General features: G+C 41.9%; 1 protein-coding gene across 1 annotated transcript in view; it reads left to right on the top strand.

Annotated features, from left to right (window-relative positions):
- Nucleotides 1-3,506: 3,506 nt before the first annotated feature.
- Nucleotides 3,507-21,998, top strand: part of LOC141071915 (TBC1 domain family member 24-like) — a 35,861-nt gene continuing 17,369 nt past the window's right edge. The window contains exons 1-3 of the mRNA XM_073559661.1: nt 3,507-3,559; nt 5,633-6,659; nt 6,952-7,110. Of these exons, the coding sequence (XP_073415762.1) occupies nt 5,635-6,659; nt 6,952-7,110 (1,184 nt within the window). The 5' untranslated portion in view covers nt 3,507-3,559; nt 5,633-5,634. The remainder of the gene's footprint in view (nt 3,560-5,632; nt 6,660-6,951; nt 7,111-21,998) is intronic.

Here is a 21,998-nt window from a genome sequence, read left to right as displayed (position 1 = left end):
CCCGTAAAGAGGACTGTATTGGACACTCCCTTCACCCCAGGAGTTTCACGGCTGTGGACCCCTTGCTACCGGCCATCAGGAGATGGCCTGGACTGTCAGAGTCTAGTTTTAAAGAAAAAATGTTTTATGTGATTAGGCTGTTTTTTTTTTTTAGAATGTTCCTCTTACAGGATGTTACTTACTGATTTGGAAACTTGACAGAACGGGGATACGAAGACAAGAGGGAGTGTCCATGTCCAAGGAAGGGGGAGGGAAAAGGAGTGCTGGCGATGTTTATTGTTAAACGTTGAGTTTTAAAGCAAAAGAAAAATGAAAAAAAAAAAATTATAAAAAATGGGTACTTGTGCTATTATAAAGTTGTTTATTGTATAATATGCCAAAGTAAAATGCAACAGGTCCGGGTAAGGGAAGGTCTGCGGGACCAAAGGAAAGTGTGAGATCCGGTAGGGATCTAAGAGTTGAGGTCTGGGAGACCGGGACGCCGACCATGACATGTAATTGAAAGAAGGAAAATGAATGGGAAGATGTGAGAAAGACAGCCGTCCTAGGTCAGGTCCCCCGACACCACGGACACCCCTGAAGAAGGAAAGGCGGGCGCCGGCAATGATCTGGTAGGTGAGTGGCCTCGATCATGGCGTACCGGATAGTGAAAGGTAACAGTAGGGGAGAGTAGGGGAAAGATACACGCCGTAGAGAGAATACGGGTGTACCTTGCCCAATTTGAAAGACGTCATGTGGCGTGCGCGCTGGTGAGTAGCAGTAGGCTGCTCAGAGCATAGTGCTCCCAGTGTGGTTCGGCCCCCGCAGATAGTGGGTTTGGCTCAACTTCTGGTCCGACAACAGAATGTAGGTGTAGATTCAGAACGACGAAGGCAGGGATGACGATTGTCGAGGACGACAATGGACAAAGGAAGGGGGAGTGTAGGGAAGGTGACCTGACGGACGGACGGACTAGTCAGAGTGAAGAAAGATAGGTTTGCACAGTGTAGGTAGGAGACAGTGATTACAGTGGGGAAACAACTAGAAAAGTGTAGTGGACGTGCAGTACCTTGGGATGACCATTAGATGGCAGGGTGGAGTGTGAGCAAAGGACTTTACAGCAGCTTAGGGCTTTAGAAACCGTTGGTCATGGGGGGCGTGGTGACAGTTAGTGACAGTTTCAAGGAACCGGGGAAGTTATAAATACTGAGGGAGGGTTCCAGAAAGTTCCAGTCCCCAGGGGGAGCCCAGGTGACAGGAGGACTTCGCCAGTCTGTGTGCCCTGAGGAGAATCCGACCAAGGGGACTGAGGAGAGGAAACGTCAGGGGGTGGTCCTGACAGAAAGATACCGCAGAAGAGACGAGGCAGTGAGTGCCATATACCGTATTTGACACGACGACTGACCAGTGAAAGCGCTGTTGGTTATTGGGCCTAGGGCGGCCACAGTGGCGGACCTGTCAGGAGCGTCGAACAAGTGAAGGAGGGACAGTACGCATATGTACGTCCCTATTGTAAAAGTACGGTGTGTAAGCGGCTCTGGAAACGGAGGGCCGATAAGTGAAGAAACGTGCGGTGTGCTGCGGAGGCCGTCAGGCGGACGGCAAGTCATGAAATAAACTTGGACCTGTTGCACCCAGAATCTGCCTCATCGTGTCTCTGTTATCATCTCTGCGCGGTACAAAAGTAGGACCACCCCCCCCAGCTCGGCACCCCACCACCGACACTACAAGATCACAGGAGGTAAGGTGTCAGGGCCCCCGATCATGTGACCCCTGTCTCCTCCCCTCCTGTGACCTCATCACAGGTCCTGTGCGCACAGCACTGAGAGCAGCCATGTATGAGGAGTGCGGCTCTGCGGGTGGAGGTCGGTGCTGGAGGCTGCATTATTCTCTATGTGGAGTGCGGCTCTGCGGGTGGAGGTCGGTGCTGGAGGCTGCATTATTCTCTATGTGGAGTGGGGCTCTGCGGGTGGAGGTCGGTGCTGGAGGCTCCATTATTCTCTATGTGGAGTGCGGCTCTGCGGGTGGAGGTCGGTGCTGGAGGCTGCATTATTCTCTATGTGGAGTGGGGCTCTGCGGGTGGAGGTCGGTGCTGGAGGCCCCATTATTCTCTATGTGGAGTGCGGCTCTGCGGGTGGAGGTCGGTGCTGGAGGCTCCATTATTCTCTATGTGGAGGTCGGTGCTGGAGGCTCCATTATTCTCTATGTGGAGTGCGGCTCTGCGGGTGGAGGTTGGTGCTGGAGGCCCCATTATTCTCTATGTAGAGTGTGGCTCTACGATTCGTGACCCCCGTCACGTGACGAGGGGGGCCCACAGAGTCTGAACTGCCCCGGGCCCTGGCTACCCTTAATCCACCCCTGGTGTAGGGTCCTCGACCCCTACCATGTGCAATAAATAATTCTGCAATCTTTGAGTAGAATCATTTCAACATGCTCAATCGTTTTATTCGTAGGGGTGAAAAGTCAACTAAAATGTGTATAGAGGGTCTAATGCATTTTGGAATGGGGAGGTGGCTGCGCATGCACAGCTTACTCTGTTCTCTTCTATGGGAGTTTCAAAATAGCTGAGCATGCTTGTCGGAAGAAAGAGGTATTGGGTTGGTAGATTTTAACATGCTGAGTCATTTTGTTTTTAGGTGTTGAAAGCCAATAGGCATGTTCCTTTGGGAATGGGGGAATGGCTGCGCATGCGCAGCTCTCTCTGTTCACTTCTACGGGACATCCAAATATAAACAAGAATTTTTGATGGAGGAATGAAGGATCAAGCAGATAGATTTCAACATGCTCTATGATTTTATTCGTAGGGGTGAAAAGCCAATACGCATGTGAATAAAGGGTCTAATGCAATTTGGAATGAGGAGGTGGCTGTACATTCACAGCTTACTCTGTTCTCTTCCATGATAGTTTCAAAATAGCTGAGCATTGTTGTCGGAAGAAAGAAGTATTGGGCGGTTAGATTTTAACATACTCAATTTACTTTTACTGGAATTAGAAAAGTAGTTGAGCACGCGTTTTGATTTTTTGGGCAATTTTTGGATCTTCCAGAAGTGAATGTAGAAAGTCATGTAAGCACGTCCACCTCTCAATCACAGTGTCGTGAACCATGTGTGTATCCCTTCTTCACAAATATACACCGTGACAGGTCCCCATCAATTATAACCAATGTTGTATCTGAATATAGAGTTACCCTTTAAATCACTTTATTGATTTTCCTGGCAGGACGTGTGGGCGCCCTAAAAAATAATGGATGTTGTTGGATAGTAAAATTTGCTGTTTATGGAGGTGACTAATGTCTGTTGATGTTTTTTTTGTACTGTAGGAAATATACTCCTGATAAGTGTCCTTGAGAAGTGATTGCTTCTCTCCTCACCGGGCATGAGAGCAATCTTCCAGCTCATCTGCAGTAAAAACAGAAAACAAGACTTGTGTGGGCGGACGGACGGGTGGGCAGTCGGCAGGAGGTGGGGCGGAGACACCTGCTCTTCATAATATACAGGTGAGGTGGGACCTTAGTCTTTATACCTGCTACTTCTTACCTATCTGGAAACTGGTTCAATTTTGGTGCGCTCTCCTCATTTCGGTAAGGAATGTTTACTATCATTATCTAGTCACTTTAACAGTTAATATACATTTAAAAGGGTTAGTCAACTCGAAAGCAAAAACTTCAGAGGTGGTTGCTTTTGTGAGGCAAGCTGACGCTTTTATTGGTACCATCTTGGGATACAGACAACGTTTTGATAATTTTTTATTGCATTTTTCGTGTGAGGCGCAGCGCCGAAATAGCAAAATTAAAATCTGGCATTTTTTTTTAATGGTTTGCTTTATGGCATTTACCAGAACGGTTAAATAATTTTCTATTTTGATAGATGCAAATTTTACTGGTACAGCAATATAAAATTTATTTATATTTTTAATTTCTTTGTTTTAAACTGTAAGTATATATTTCTTTTTTTTTACTCTCTTATATTTAAAAACAAACAACTTTATATTTTAGTCCCCTTTAGGGACTGAAACCTGCAATTGTCTATATATTGCATTGTAGGAAAACTAAAGATCTCCTATGAAGCCCAGGCACGGGACACATGCTGGGCATCATGGGAGTACTAAGATGGTAGCCGTTAACACCCCACAATGCTGGATGCACAAAGTGATGCACCTTTGGGATCACATGCTGCTCATGGAGACTAGCAGTGCATTTAAGGGGTTAATAGGGAGTATGAAAGTGTATGGGTATCATAAAGTGTGATAACTCAAGAAAATGTCTCCAAGTAGCTCAGCTTTCGGCTTGTCGGATAATGAGTGAATTGGGATTTTATCTTTATCGGTATGTTGACATGTTGCAGATTTTCCGTTCTGATTAGCCCGCTGAAATCTATATTGTTTATTGCTCATTGCCTAGGTTACAGGCCACCTCTGCAGACTATCAGCGGTGGCCAGTCTCCTAGGCAAGGAGCACAGTTCTTAGACAGTTCTTCTGTAAGTTCTTCTGTACTAAAGCTGGGCAGATCAATGGATCAATCCACGATTAGTTTCACATGTGCTCCTCCAATTTTCTCACCTGGTTGGTGGATTATAGATTATGGAATAAACCCAAAACTATCTACACAGGAAGTTAAAAAAAAGGAAAAAATATATGTATTTACTGTCATTAGATTGTTCCAAAAACAAGGGCAAAATGTGACCTTAAATTCACTATAAACAGCAGCACATTTGTTGTGAGTTACTTATGGGATGGGGCTTGTTTACTGCAAAGGGATTCACAGCTAACTCGGCCAAAGGTTCATGTGTTTTTCATGGGAGAGTGTTGTAAGCCACTGCCAGACACCTTTGGCAGCATCATGCTCTATCCTTTTCTCCCTTGACATCATCCATGTATGGAGTCTCGGGAAGCCCCTCATACACATCAGACGGTCAATGAGTCCCAACAGGTTCAGCCAATTTTAATCTAATGTGCTTGGTGGTCTTTAGATACCTCTTGACCGAATGCTCGTTTTGCCGACAGTTATTCTCCCCGTCCCCCCATACACATGCATGATTGATCATGTGTCCATGTGTTTTCAGTGGGAAAAGGGGAGTAGACCACTGTTAAATATCAATGGTAACAAATGGATCAAGAGTTATAGTTCAACTTCCTAATCCTTTTTTCCTCAATATCATCTGTCACAGGACAGTTAGTAGTACCCCCCATACAGATGGTAGGGGAGATTCGGTAGACCCACATACACACTAAAGGGGTGGACAATCTCACTGAAATTGGCGAGTTCACCCGATATTAATTTAATGTGTATAGAGCTTTGAAGATTTGCCTTTGACATTTTTTATGTCTGATCACGTGTGTACGTCATGTAGTGTGATCATGTCCTATTCGAATGAACAGAGCATGTGCACGATACCTGCCAAAAGAACACGTATCTTGGCAGGTGTGTGGGTCGTAACGTCATTGGTACCTGTCACTTCAAATGCGGAAATGAATGGCTCATCACAAGGTAACCCCTTTACATAATGTTATATGGTGGGGAATTTAGTACCTTTTAGATTTAGGGACAGTACTACTACATCCACTCCTGTGCCAAATGTAGCAACCACCTATCAAAAACCAAAAACAGTTACTAAATGATTAACCATTGTCTAACATGTTCTCCTTCTTTCCCAGAAATGAGTATTTCTTGTGCACCACCAGTAATCATTACACCAGATGCAGATGTCTGGGAAATCGATACCAATGCCTATGCTGACTGTGGGCATTTTGTGGACTGGGACCAATTCCCAAATAAGACTGAACCTCTGAAAACTTCCCATGTAGAAATTCCTCAATTGCAGAAGGAGCTCAAAAAGATGGCAAGAGAAGGAACATGGGGTGAAAATAGAGCCCTGCGGGCTCAAGCCTACAATCAGATTATCAAAAATATTAATTGTCGGATATTTACACCTACTGCAACTGTTTTTCATGATGTGTCTGAACGCCTATTTGGGAAAAGTGGACTGAATGATCACCCCTTGCCTGAATTCTTGGATGGTGGTATTATGTCCATGTACTGCCTTAATGTTCGAGGTGAAACTGCTGTGAAGAAGATACTCATATGCATTGGCGACCAGTTTCCGGATATCACGTATTGCCCTGCATTGCCCGCTGTGGTGGCCCTCTTGATGCATTTCAGCGAAGATGAAGCGGAGTGCTTCGAAAGGACTTGCCGCCTTATTTCATGCACTGAACCACACAAGACTTACATTGAACAAAGCTTCTTGTCCTACGAAGCCTCCAGCATGACTTTTGGTGACCTAGCCAAAAAGTATTGTCAGGCTGGCCATAAGTTTGTCACTACGCATTGTGAAAACTCATCGGAGGTCTTCTCAGATTGGTTGATGTGGATCTTTGGAGACTTGCCTTTTGAATACGTCGTTAGGGTCTTTGACGTCTTCCTTCTGGAGGGAAAGAAGGTGCTGTTCCGAGTGGCTCTGGCCTTGCTCAAGCAGTACAAACTCCATGCTGAGTATGAGGGGCAGGATATTAAATGTGACATCCAGGAGTTTGTCAAGAACATCTCTGGCCACGTTTGTGTGGAAAAACTCTTGGAAAAGGCCTTCAACATTCGACTTTTCTCCCACAAGGAGATTTGGCTTCTACACATGGCCAACAGTAAGGCTTTATCGCAGAGTGGGATCACCGTCATGCAACAAAGGTGAATGGATATTTCAAGTATAATTCTATATTTGGAACCACTTTCTTAAGTGATAAGCAGGGGTACTTATGCCTACACTTCATTTTATGGATCCCGACTTGTGGACCTCTACCAATGCTATCTACGTAGCATGGTTAGTGTGTGGCACTGGTTCTAGCCCTTTCATTAGTGTTATTACCCTTACAGAGTATGGACATGGCAGATTGTATAGGTAGATAGAGATGCGCAATGACTCGTCTTGTAGATTAACGTTGCGCTGACTTAGTAATAACTGTGTCCTGTTTTCTGATAGGCAACCGGTTCACATGTCCGTAGACATCTCAAACTTCACCTCGGAAATCGTAACGGCCCATGAAATGAGGGTGTTGTGGTCATGGATTCCTGAACGCTACTCCCTGTACCCCCCTATTCTGTTGTTTTCTACCCTGGAGCACGGCTATAGTCTACAGAGGTAACGTCACTAATCAAACATCTACAAAGGGTAACGATCACCATGACCGGTTAGATGGAGCCAAGGAGCAAACATATTGTAGAGGTGGCGACTACCTTTTGACTCTCCCTATCCATAGGGACTGTAATATTTGCTATATCTGCATGAGCTAATATGTTCTAATTGGATGGTTCATGTTAGAGATGGGCAATTCAGTTCACTCTGTCCTGTCCTGGGGTCCAATCCGGTTCTCCATGGTAGCTCATTTCCATTTCTGACGAGCAGCTTCTGGCGCTTACTAAGATCCGCAACGTCATGATGTCTCACAGCATGACGTACGTCATATGGTCGCAGGGCCTGGTAAGTGCAATGGACACCTATGGTGAGGATGCTGGAAATGCAGAAGTGAAGATTTGTTTGCCATGTAGGACTAGACTGGATGCCAGACTCAGACAGCACAAATCGAATTGCTCATCTTTTGGGGTGTACATAAATACTATTATCTTGTCACACTCTTAGCACTCTATTGTTTTAGGTAATTCTAATATAAGATTTTAGCCATCATATGTAGCCCACCCACCCTCTCTGATTGACCCTGAGGGTGTAGGAAAGTCTTTATAATGGTGCTCCCTAGGTCTGATTGCTCAAAGTTTCCCAAAAATAGCATGATTTGTACCCAGTCATTTATCCCCAGACTTCCTATTTAGCATTGCTTTTAGAGATAGCCCTCTATGAAGGAAAAAAAGCAATTTAATGCCTGAGTTCCTCTCGCAGAGCCGCTTGTCTAAAATACAGCTAATCTATTGCCACTCCACTGCCAGGAGTCAAACAAAAATACATTTGTCAAGGCCAGGAAATAGGGATTAGAGCAGAACATCGCTGAATATATTTTTGCATGCGGGGCTGTAATTGTGTAATGGAAGGTCTTGTTCAGCTATTCTGCTTTATGTATGTTATCGGTGGTAAGCACTGCGAATGCGGAGATAACTAAAGACTGCTACCTTTGACTGTGTACATACAGTTCATAGAAGAAGACTAGGACTGGCAGAAGACTAGGACTGGCAGAAGACTAGGACTGGCAGAAGACTAGGACTGGCAGAAGACTAGGACTGGCAAAAGACTATAAGCTCTGAAATGCACATAGGTCAACTATTATATAGTCAGGAAGGTCTCTCATCAGAAAGCATACATAGATTGTAGCCTGAAGTTTAAAGGATATGAATATCTTCAAGGTAATGCGTGTATTTTGGGCTAAGAATATATTTTGCAATTGGATTTCATTAATAATATTGCACAGTTTGCTTTTTAGAGCCTTTGTGTTGCAATGTCTATTGATAGCTGCAGAATAAGTTAGCTGAGAATCCATCATCGAGCTTGAGTTTGTAACTCTTTTATCCGTCTTGTTCCCTGAGCTCCTCTCTGTTGATTTATGACCATATGAAGGTTCAGCTCAACTTTGATATGGTCATAAATCAGCACAGAGGAGTTCAGAAAACGACAAATTAAGGCTAGTTTCACATTGGCGCTTTTGAGCGCAGCGACGGCCTGCGCACGGCCGCCGCTAAGCCCCGCCCCTACCGCGCCTCCGCCGGTAGCTCCGCCTACCGGCGCATGACGCTGCATGCGTCCTGCGTCCCCTATCTTTATCACTGGGGGTGCAGGCCGTGCGCAGTATGCGTTTGGCGGCGCATGCGTCCTTTTCACAGTGCGCCGAGCGCAACCAAACTGCAGCAGGTTGCGTTTGGCGCTGGTCAGCGCACCGTGAAAAGGACGCATGCGCCGCCAAACGCATACTGTGCACAGCCTGCGCCCCCAGGGATAAAGATAGGGGACGCAGGACGCATGCAGCGTCTTGCGCCGGTAGGCGGAGCTACCGGCAGAGGCGTGGCAGGGGGCGGGGCTTAGCGGCGGCCGTGCGCAGGCCGTCGCTGCGCTCAAAAGCGCCAATGTGAAACTAGCCTAAAAAAGTTACAAATTCTTCATCAGGAGCTCGATTGTAGATTATCAGTAAACTCACCGGGCAGGGAAACATTGAGCCAAACGATGCATAAGGGTGAATGTGTAGCACCCTGCCATGGCCATAATACAGTAAAGTTCCACTTCATAACTGATCACATCTGGCCGCTGCTGGCACCTGGAACTGCTGATCGACAGGGGTGTGCTCTCTCACCTCCATTTATCTGATATTGATGACTTATCCTAAGGACAGGCCATCAGTATAAAAGTACTGAATAATCCCTTTAAGAACATCTACAGCTCGCCATACAAAAAAAGCAAACCCTCGCATAGTTCAGTTGATAAAAAAATAAAAAAGTTGACACAAATCACATTTTCTTTACATAGTCTGAATTCTTTTCAAGGACTAAAATAACAATAGCAAAAACTATACAAGTTTGGTATGGCTGTAATCATACTGACCCAGAGAATCATTTGTACTGCTTAATAAACGTGAAAATTAAACAAAGTAAAATACATTTAAAAAAACAATGGCGGAATTGCATATTGTTTTTCACTATTTCACCCTACTTGGAATTTTTTTCCTAATTTTTCAATATTTTATATGGTAAAAATGAATGATGTAATTTAAAACTACAACTCACTAAAAAAAAAAAAAAACAAGCCCTCGTATGGCTATTTCAGTGGAAAGGATACAAAAGTTATATCACTCAGAAAAAGAGGAAGGAAAAAAAACAAATGAAAGGGCAAAAATTAGAAATGGTGTGAATGAAGAGGTTAAAGAGGACCTATCAACAGGAGATCTCCCATTGTTTTTTACACCTTGCCCAAAAGATTGTCCAAAATGGTTACGATTGTGGCAAATTCTCGGCTGTGATAAGTATTTGGTGACAAAGTCATCGGCCTCTGGATATATCATTTGCTGTAGATTTTTGATGGGGAGAGTGGAGAAAGCCGCTGCCAAACACTTCTGGAAACAAGTTATCAGGCATGATCTGTAATTTAGAATTTCTCCACCAGGGGGCACTAAATGCACTGATACGACCCGATTCGTTTTGCTCAGGATTCTTAAGTTGTCTTCTATTTTTCTTACAATTTATACAAAGCTACAAAAGGTCAATCCCCAAAATAAAATAGCAGAATAAATCCCAAAATTGTTTGTATCTATCTGAGAGACAGAAAACTGGGGAGATGAGTTGCTAAAGGTTTTCTTTCAAAAAAAAAATTTGCTCCTTTAAAGTTTTCAAATCTATCCAAAATTCCCTAGTGCATAAGAAGCAAGCGAGCAACAATTGGGGCATGCTAAACAAGCACTTTGCGCTCCAGTTTTATTCATAGTGCAGGGGTCTTACATATTTAAAGGGGACCTCTGATTTTCTAATTGGATATCTAATATAGCTCAATGTGGGTGTGTATGTACGAATGTACAGTTGTGACCAAAAGTATTGACACCTGTGCTGTTTCAGCTTATTCTGATAGATTTTCAGCCATACATGGACATTTAGTTAATGGTATATACTTGGTTTATCATCTATTGTATTTGTTATGCTTTGCTGCCATCTACTGGCCATTGCTGTATTACACTGTAATATTTTGTTATGGTACTTTCCCATAATACCTCTCTGCCTCTAGCTCCTCCTATCTTTTTCATGCTGTTTCCTGTTTTGTACTCTGGCCATCTTGTAACGCACATGCGCTGCAGAGCTGGAGAAAGGATTCTCTTGTTACCTCCAACCTAGAGCTCCTATCATCTCTAATCTGGTGCTTCTATAACAGCTCTAACCTACAGTCCTCACTCCTACCTCATCTCCATTTCTTCATGTAAAATAATGCATATCCTGTAAAATACTCAGGACTAATTACCAGATAAAAATATAGTGGTTTATTTGGTTTCTTCCATCAAAGAAAGGTTATTACAGAAAAACAGGTGAATAAAAATAGGTGAAAGAGAAATTGTCCATTAGATCATGTTCTGAGATCCCACATGGCAAAAGCAACATGTATTCTTCTTCTCTCCGAGATCCTGAATAGCAAATGGCTGCTGTGTCTCAGTTCGGCTTCTCACATCGCCGTCAAGTAATATACCAGCTGTTATGTCATGTCATCTTGCGTCTGTCTCTCATGATGGTGAGGGAAGAAGAGGAGCGACCTCTACAGTTAGCCATGAATTATATATGTCTCCTAAAGCACGTGGTCTCTACATATATGGAGCTGTCTTTCTACCATGAGCCAAGCTTAAAAATAGCCTATGTCATGTAAGCTAAAGCATTCTACAGAACTGGGTCTTATAAGAAATTAACGGATTATTAATATTTAACAATTCCCCCTTTTGAGGGAGACAGACATTAATTGGAACCCTCAAATATAACAAGATCTTCTTTCTTCTTTTCTTCTTCTTTGACAAAATAATTTAATATCAATAATAATAATAATAATAATATCAGATTACCGTTATAAGTACTCAATGACATAATTGATGTGAATTCATGTTATGGTAAGCCGTGAACAATATTCATATAAAATATGTATAATTATACTTCCCTAAGTCTAAATTGAAGCATCTCAGGTCCAGTCATCATCATCTGATGTCATCTGGTCTTCATTTTGATGTCTTCTGTCTTCTTCTTGGTTCTTTTAAAAATACAGTTTTCTTATAGCATATAGATGTTGTAGGAATTGTGTGGTGTATCAAATCAAAGTCCATAAATTCAAATGTTGATAAGAAACAAAGTCTATAGATGAAATGCAGCTTTAATATCTGTGCAGTGTCATCTTTAAAAACCTGGGCTTACATTGGCTCGCCTTGGATATTCTGGAATCCTCCATCGGTACTGGTCTTTGAACAGGTGTGACGTCTTTGGTCAGCAAAGCAAGGGTTAAAATGACTCTTCCTTGCTAAACATAGCACCATAACCAGTCCTTGTCCTAATGCACAGGACATATGTCAGGGTTGTAGCTTCCTGATAATTACCTTCATTGTTCACCAGCTTTCATCGAAGCTTTTCAGGTGATTGAAAACCTCTGGAACTTGATAAGAACGTGATAACACCGTTCATCTCAGCATCATAGGATCATCGTCCTCTGGTTGTCAGGTTAGACACTTTAATTGTGACTGTCGGTGGTGGATACTGCACTTGTGACTGTCGGTGGTGGATACTGCACTTGTGACTGTCAGTGGTGGATACTGCACTTGTGACTGTCAGTGGTGGATACTGCATTTGTAATTAACACAGTCTATTACTCAGTAATCATAGCTTTGTTACCTTCTGGGATTTCTGGATCGCGGCATTCTTCTTCTTGCAACTGATAAAAATCAATGAAGTTTAGAAATGTGAAAAGTCTTTATTAACATAATTTCAGTATCTTGCTTGAAGTCTTCATTCCCTATTCTATACCAAATCTGGTAATTTCCCTATCCCATAATATCACAGCGTACCATAGCAATCAGTAATATCCATATAATTATTATCAGAATTTGTACTGTATATGGATTTCAATATTTGAAATAATAAACCAATAATAAGTGATAATACATTATTATCCATTTTTTTCATGTGATAGAACATTTTTATGTCATAGGTGTAATTACCTTTTTCAACCCATAGGTGTCACTGTGTTTTATGTAACCAGTGTTTTCATCTTTATTAATAAGGAATATATTTATTATACTAATAATATGTAGGAATGTATAGCCATGAACCAAAATAAGAATATATGAGTGAGCGAATGAATGAATAAAAGAATTGTTGCATATAACTCAGAAGTGAAACATTTTCTTAGTAATAGAACCATATAATTGCTATATTTAATGAAGCAATATTCTCAGTAGATATTACTTTACTAAATATTGGTGAAAGAATTAAAAATAATGAAAAATAAGAATAAAAATAAAAATAAGAATAAGGCCTTTATGTTGATGCAGAGTAGTTATGTCTTCAAATTATGCAACTTTGCATGTAATTCCTCTTAGTGTAAAGAAATGACTCTTTATAATACTTGTTATTATACCCAATACTTATACCATTGTACCTTATTAATATTTTTTTTTCCCATTAAAATGTGTGAAGAAGAGGTATTAATCAAATGTGATTATGTAGTCAGGATAAAAAACATATTTCCCCCTTAATACCAAAAAATATTGTTTCATGAAATAATTCATTTATCAAAACCAAAATTAAAAATAATTAATGTATAAATTATGTGAATTTATACTTGCTTATACCATTATTTGTCTGAAGATGTGTAACCATCAAAATTAATTTGAATATCATAAAATTATCCTTTGGAAAAATTAATTTAAATGTAGTTTAAGATTAACACACTTGGACAGAGAAGGAAGGTCCACTATTCCCAGATGCAGCTGGTGAATACCAGGCTCTGTGCTGGTGCCTGTTTAAAAGAGCTAAAGCTGATAAGGAAAGAATAGATTTTCTTCCTAAACTATTTTCTATTTTGTTGTGCGATTGCACTTATCCACAATTAACTAAATCAAGAAATAATTACTATAGAAATACAGAAATATATGTTGTGTAGATAATATTTCATTATGTATCTTAATATTCTAATAATTTATCTGATCTGCATATTTCTCCTAAAGATAAAAGCTTTGGGGTTTTTTTTTTTTTTTCCTCATTCAGAATCCTGAGGTCTCACAAACATATCACATTACTCGCTCAGCAGCTGCTCATACACTCAGTCACTGTCACTCAGAGTCACATATTAAGTTTAAACCAAATACCTCACATATGAAAGTGTGATGAATACACGTATTTTAACCCAAATTATCCTAATTATCAATGCATTGTAAACTATTTCAATTTAGTCTCTTAATATTTCTTTGAATATTCCCCAAATACACATGACATAAATATATATGTATAGCTATACTTGACATTTAGGCCTGAAAAAAAAATTCCATTGCTTTGCAAAAGTTGAGACCCCCTTTAAAATTCTTTTCCTAAGGAACAGGGACATACTATACTGGTATACTTGTATTATTAGAACAAGGTTCAAATTCCCCTGCTGTGGTTGTCATTCAAACCATGCAGTAAAAAAGCATACACCCAGAACATTTTAAAAAGCAATTGGTTATTTCCTTTTAAGGGTTAGATATATAAAATCATGCAATTATTGCAACATCCTGTGTAAATAAAGGCATAAATCCTTGGAAGAGAATTTTTCTCGATTAAGTCCTGCTTTGAAATGAAAATTCTAAGGAAACATAAAAAATAAGGTTAATATCATATAATTCTAAATATTATTACTGATGTAGATTTTAATTTTCATTAAAAAATACAGTTCTACTATTTCTACTTCTACAAACACTCTATATATATATACTGTATGACTATGTATATATCCACAAACCATAAAACTACAGGATTATACTCTATAAAATAATTACATATAACTCACTAATTGTATAACACTGTTACACAATATATATATATATATATAATTACTTTTTCTAGCCAATTCCTACACCCATACTTATTTCTCTGCAAAAAATATCCTGAAAGGTTCTTGCCATTTTAAAGCTGATAGATTCTTGGAGCAGAGTATTCAGTTTACAGGCCATGATGTCACTCACCACCTGTTTCTGTCTGTTAAATTCGGCCATCTTTGTTACAGAAAGAAAATCAGAACTCATCATTTTTCTTAATTCCATTTGTGTCTTTTCGGTGTTCTTTTGCATCATTCCATATGGCTTATAACAAACATGTGATCTCCTTTGTACTTCATATATTTGGGGAAAACTCATTTTAGAAGGTTTTGCTAATACAGGCTTCTGATAAGATTTTACTCTGCCTGTCTTTCCAAAATTAGCACAATTTACTTTCCTTTCACGATTCTCGTGTTTCCTGGCAAAATCAAGAAATTGCGCACATTCAAACAAAGAATCTTTTTGTGACGCAATAACACGAGATGCAGGATTTAGAAACCAAAATTTGCTTACAAAACTCCTTATGAGGGACGGTGTTTTGACATTCTCACTCAGCATTTTGTACAAACGTTCATATATGGACATGAACGTAAAAATACATTCCTTCCGACCAATCCTTAATTTTTGAAGAATATCAATATCTGGATGATTTTCATTTGATGAACAAAAAATGAGAATTTTTAATCTGTCCTTATCAGTTAAATTCTCATGTGTCTCACCAGATAACTTTAAAGACAATCTCCTAGCAAAATTTACAGGGATCCACATTTTGAACAACTGATTCTTCTCCTCGTTAGATAAATCAAATTTTCCAGAACAACTTTCAAAGATCTCAGAGTTTCTATAAACATCTATTTTGTTGTCATAAGCAGGAATTATTTGGCATATCTTTATCAAATCCTTCCTCACGCTACTTCGGATTTGGGCCTGTGAGTCTTCTATTTTTAGTGGTACGTCTTTCCCTTGTACGTCCTCTACGTCAGTTCTGAAGTCTCCTCCTACTTCTCCATCTTGTTCCACGTCTGCAAGGTCACCTTCAATAGCTGCTACTACTTGTAACTGTTTCTCCACATTACAGTGAATCTCGGGAATATCACTATCCTCTACACAATCATTTTTAGATTTCTCTGACACAGATCTATGAAATATATCTACCATCTGTAGAATATTTTTTAATCTCTCTCTTTCTCTATTGAAAAACTTAGAATCTAACCTCTGATTCTCGAGTTCACACTCGGCATATAAACTTAACCATAAAACTTCTGAATTAGAATTGTCTACAGACTTAAATTTCAATTTACTCTGCTTAGCAAGACAATTAATGACATCCATTTTATCTTACCTTGAAATGTCTCAGCTCCTTTGATGGACAACGCTGGGTTCCTGTCTTCACACGTCTGGCTTAGGTCTGGTACTTTTGGCACTTGTAGTACTTCTCAATCTATCTGGTACTTCTTACTTCTAGGTTCTATGTGATTCTTGTAAGTAGTGGAATTCCCGATAACTTGCACATATGATTTGACGTTAGCAAAGTCCAATCCCCCGTGTGTGCAAGTTGAGGGAAATCCGCAAAAAAGTACAAAAATTCAGATCTGGCTGGCTCTCCAATGTAAAATAATGCATATCCTGTAAAATACTCAGGACTAATTACCAGATAAAAATATAGTGGTTTATTTGGTTTCTTCCATCAAAGAAAGGTTATTACAGAAAAACAGGTGAATAAAAATAGGTGAAAGAGAAATTGTCCATTAGATCATGTTCTGAGATCCCACATGGCAAAAGCAACATGTATTCTTCTTCTCTCCGAGATCCTGAATAGCAAATGGCTGCTGTGTCTCAGTTCGGCTTCTCACATCGCCGTCAAGTAATATACCAGCTGTTATGTCATGTCATCTTGCGTCTGTCTCTCATGATGGTGAGGGAAGAAGAGGAGCGACCTCTACAGTTAGCCATGAATTATATATGTCTCCTAAAGCACGTGGTCTCTACATATATGGAGCTGTCTTTCTACCATGAGCCAAGCTTAAAAATAGCCTATGTCATGTAAGCTAAAGCATTCTACAGAACTGGGTCTTATAAGAAATTAACGGATTATTAATATTTAACACTTCATCTTCCTTGACATCTCATCTCATCAAGGTACTGTAATAAAGCCTGTTGAATTCATCACTGCATCATCCTTCAGGACCACCACGCGCCGCTGATAGTGATTGGGAGCACAGGCTGGTGAGTAACGCTATCCGCCATTGTTTATATAGAGATTCGTGTTCACATCCCTCAGACACATCTCATCCACATATATCGGTGGCAGAATAGTAACAAGAGACCTAAGTCTACAGTTGTCTGTGTGTATATGCATTATCTGCTTGCAAGTCTTGACCATCCACAATCTTAGCTAAAACATGTCCACGAAAGGCACCGTGGACCCATCTGCAAGTGAAGCACATCAGGTTCCTGACACCATAGCTGCTGCAGGAGCAGAGTCCGCACTTACTGCAGAGCAAGATGTACGACCCAAACGTGTAACCAGGCCGACACAAAAGGCCCGAGAGAACTTTGAGATTACTAGAGACGAGTTCCGTGATAACCTAGAACATTTATGGAGCAGAGTTGATCATGATTTAGCAGCTCTTCCACGCTCTCACAGTGATGCCGCAGATTTAACCGCCAAATTGAAGTTTATCTGCCGCCTATGATCGCTACCAGAGACTGTCTGCAAGGTACATCACATTTCTGAGTAACTGTGACATGGAAGACGCCCCAGCAGAACTAGCTGAAAGGGAAGCTCTTCTCCAAGAAAAGACCACATTAGTACGAGATGCCCAGGATAAAGCAGAACTCCGCATCGCTCACCTCCAAGAAGCCAGGTCACATCGCACAACATCGACCAAAATCACATCTTTGTCTTCCAGATCATCTCACTCCAAGAAGTCAACATTGTCCAACAAGATACTGGAGATTCGTGCTGCTGCAGAGGAAGCTAGAGTAAAAAGCTCCTTTGCAAAGAGGGAGGCTGAAGTGGAGGTAGAAGCTCAAAGAAACAGAATGGAAGCTCAAAGGAAATTAAAAATACTCCAAGCAGAAAGGGAAGAAGCAACAGCCCTTGCTAAACTGAAGGTTCTTGAACAAGCATTGGGACAAGAAGATAATTCGGATTGTCTTATTCCAGGAGAAATGGAGGACTCAGCTGATCGCACTTCTAACTACGTGCTAAGACATTCAACATCTGCACCAGCACCACCTCCAGGTTCTAACACGGATGCGCCCGCAAATCAAGAAATGTCGCCACCTACTGCCGACAAGGTAACTTCCAGCACTAACTCGCGATCTAGGCCACAGCCAGCAGAACCTATAGAGACTAAACCGCAGTTTAACCCTTATGCCGCATCATTTCGTCCTGATTTGTCAGAGTCATATAAGCCAGAGAACTTACATCCCCTAAGGATACCACAAGTTCAACCTGCAGCAATGACCGGGAGATCGGACATGTCTGACTTCGCCAGATACATGATTCGCCGGGAGTTAATAAACATTAGGCTCTCGAAGTTTGATGATCGTGCCGAGAATTATAGAGCCTGGAAATCGACCTTTCAAGCAGTGATCCAAGACCTTAATCTCACTGGCAAAGAACAACTGGATTTGCTTGTTAACTGGTTAGGCCCTGAATCAGCAGAGCACATAAAGACAATAAGGGCAGTTCATGTGGACTATTCAGATGCAGGTCTTATTGCAGCCTGGGAGAGACTGGTACAAACCTACAGCAGCTCAGAAGCCATAGAGTGTGCCTTATTTAAAAGACTGCAAACTTTCCCAAAGATAACTAACAAGGACAATAGAAAACTTCAAGATCTGAGCGACCTGCTAAAGGAAATAGAATTGGCAAAATTAGACCCACGTCTCTCAGGACTGAGCTACCTAGATACTGCTCATGGCGTTAATCCAATAGTGTCCAAGTTGCCACACAGCATGCAGGATAAATGGGCAGACCACGGCTCACGGTATAAAAGGCAGCATGATGTGTCCTTTCCTCCCTTTTCACATTTTTCCAGGTTCATCAGTGACCAAGCTCGAAGGAAGAATGATCCCAGCTTCACTGAGCCTTCTCCACCAGCATCATCATCATCTACAAGGTATGATAACATTGCCAAACGTAGAGATTCAAGGAACACAGTATCCGTGAGAAAGACTGACGTTCCACTTACTACACCTGCCTTCACTAAAACAAATAATGTTGCTCCTAAAGTCATGGACAGTAACCGTATGTGCCCTATCCACAAAAGGCCTCACCCGCTTAAAGAATGCCATGGATTCAGAGCAAGGACTTTGTAGGAGCGTAAAGATACCCTCAAGGAGCTTGGGATATGTTATAATTGTTGCGCCTCCTCAGACCACCTCACTAAGGACTGTAAGGCCGCTATTAAGTGCACTGAATGCAGCAGTGATAAACACGTCACAGCCTTGCATCCCACGACAGCTCCATACAACTCGCAACCTTCTGTGACATCCAATCCTGCTCAAAAGCATGGCGGGGAGCCACAAGTTTCTAATCCAACTGCTGTTTCCTCCTCATGTATTGAGGTATGTGAAGAAGGGACTGTTCCTAAATGCTGTGCCAAGGTATGTCTGGTTAAGGTATATCCAGAAGGACAACCCGACAAGGCCTCCAAAATGTATGCCATAATAGATGAGCAAAGTAACCGATCTCTAGCAAGGCCCAAATTCTTTGAGATCTTTAACATAAAGGGACAAACGACTCCATACACCCTAAACACCTGCTCTGGTCGTATTGAGACTTCTGGCAGGAGAGCCTCTGGGTACATAGTCTCTTCAATCAAGGGAAACGAGCATATACCCTTGCCAACCCTAATTGAATGTGACCAGATACCTGATAACAGGGAGGAGATTCCCACTCCGGAAGCCGCGCTTCATCATCACCACTTGAGGCACCTGACTAAAGAAATCCCTCCTCCGGACATGAATGCTGATATTCTGGTCCTACTCGGGAGGGACATTCTGAAGGTCCACAAGGTGCACCAACAATGTAACGGCCCAGATGATGCTCCATACGCCCAAAGACTCGACCTAGGCTGGGTAATCGTGGGCGATGTATGTTTGGATAGGAGTCACAAGGCATCCGAAGTCAGCGCCTGTAAAACGTATGTACTCCAATATGGTCGCGCAACTCACTTTAAGCCATGCCCTCATCACTACGAAGTGAAAGAAAGGTTCTCTGATTGCATCCAAGAGCCTGACATCATTCCTACTCCCTACAGTGATGACTTAGGGAGAACAGTGTTTCACACAACAAAAGATGACAACAAAGTCGCCTTATCCATAGAAGACAAAGAGTTTCTTAAAATGATGGACAGTGGATTCTTCAAAAACGAATCTGACTGCTGGGTTGCTCCCTTACCCTTCAAGGCTTCAAGGACCAGGCTTCCTAACAACAGAGAACAGGCCTTATCTAGATTCATCTCCTTGCAGAGAACATTGAGGAACAAGCCTGAAATGAAGGAACATTTCATAGCCTTTATGGACAAGATATTTCGCAATGACCATGCAGAGCCAGCTCCACCATTGCAAGCTGATGAAGAATGTTGGTATCTACCTTCCTTTGGAATATATCATCCAAGAAAGCCGAAACAAATCAGAGTGGTGTTCGATTCAAGTGCCAAACATGACGGCATATCTCTGAATGACGATCTCCTCACTGGTCCGAACCTGACTAATAACCTGGTGGGAGTGCTCATGAGATTCAGAAAGGAACCGGTTGCCATTACCGCCGACATCGAACAAATGTTCCATTGTTTCGTCGTGCAACAAGATCACAGAAATTATCTCCGTTTTCTATGGCACCGAGACAATGACACCAACAAGGAAATGGTCGAATACCGCATGAAGGTGCACGTGTTCGGAAACAGTCCTTCTCCTGCAGTTGCTACATACGGCCTGCGTAGGACTGCCTCTGATGGCGCAGCAGAGTTCGGGAAGGCTGGACGACGGTCTTAAATCCCTGCCCACAGCGGAAGCAGCCATAGATCTGCTCAAACGGACACAAGGTATGCTTTCTAAAGCTCATTTAAGATTGCATAAAATTGCCTCCAATAGTGCTGTTGTCATGAAGGCCTTTCACCCTAATGATCATGCCGCTGAATTTAGGGACTTGAATCTAGGCTCAGACAATCCACCAGTACAGAGAAGCCTAGGTCTGAGGTGGAACTTGCTAAAGGACTCCTTCAGCTTTCAGGTTAGTGGTGCGGAAAAACCATTTACTAAGCGCGGGGTTCTGTCAGTGGTGAACAGTCTATATGATCCACTTGGGTTTGTCGCACCCCTGAATATACAAGGCAAGCTTCTGCTGAGACAACTCTCAGAGTGCATAAAGGACTGGGATGTACCACTCCCTGCGGACCAACAACTAAGGTGGAAGTCGTGGAGAGAATCTCTTTGCGCCTTAGATAAGATCCACATACCACGTTGTTACACTCCGGCATCCCTAGCTACGAGTCAAAGGAAAGAGATTCATGTATTCGCTGATGCTTCCACTGAAGCTATTGCCGCTGTCACTTACTTGAAGGTTGTAGACTCTAACAATGCAGCACACGTTGGATTTCTGTTTGGAAAGGCTAAACTGGCTCCTAAACCCGAGCACACCATACCCAGACTCGAGCTCTGTGGGGCTGTACTAGCCATAGAGATTGCAGACTTCATACAGAGCGAACTAGCTATTCACGTGGATGACACAAAATTCTACACAGACAGTAAGGTAGTTCTGGGCTACATATATAACCAGACGAAACGCTTCTACGTCTATGTCAGTAACCGCGTGGAAAGGATCAGGAAATCCTCTAAGCCCCAGCAATGGCAGCATGTCCCATCCCATCTTAACCTTGCTACAAGACCAGTGTCTACTGATGCCTTCACAAGCTCTTCTTGGATAACAGGACCAGGGTTCCTTCACGACCAATGTGAAGAGACTGCCGTTGTAGACAGCTTCAACCTGCAGGATCCAGATGTCGACCTAGAGATCCGTCCTGATGTCAGCATCTTCATTACCAAATTCAAAGAGAAGGTTGACTTGGACTGTCGGCGGTTTGATCGCTTCTCAAGATGGACGAGGTTGGTTCGTGCCATTGCAAGGTTAGTACACGTTGTACAATGCTATCGCATTAAGAACAGTAACACTGATTGTCATGGTTGACATATCTGCCATAAGCCCCTCTCTGCAGAAGACATTGCTCTGAGTGAACTCTTTGTGATACGCAATGTGCAGCAGAATGTTTTTCACAACGAACTGGAATGTATACGTAAAAAACAAGACGTTCCTAAAAACAGCCCCATTGTCAACTTAAACCCAGTAATAGGGTAAACTGATTAAATTTGCTGATGACACAAAGCTAGGAGGGATAGCTAATACTAGAGAAGAGAGAGAGAGGATTCAAAAAGATATAAATAAACTGGAGCAGTGGGCAGCAACTAACAGAATGGTTTTTAACAGGGAAAAATGCAA

This window comes from Dendrobates tinctorius, unplaced genomic scaffold (assembly GCF_039654945.1).
Source record: "Dendrobates tinctorius isolate UK_male_01 unplaced genomic scaffold, ASM3965494v1 ptg000014l, whole genome shotgun sequence".
Taxonomy (NCBI): Eukaryota; Metazoa; Chordata; class Amphibia; order Anura; family Dendrobatidae; genus Dendrobates; species Dendrobates tinctorius.
The sequence above is the reverse complement of the archived record's forward strand: the minus strand, read 5'-3'. Positions and strand labels throughout refer to the sequence as shown.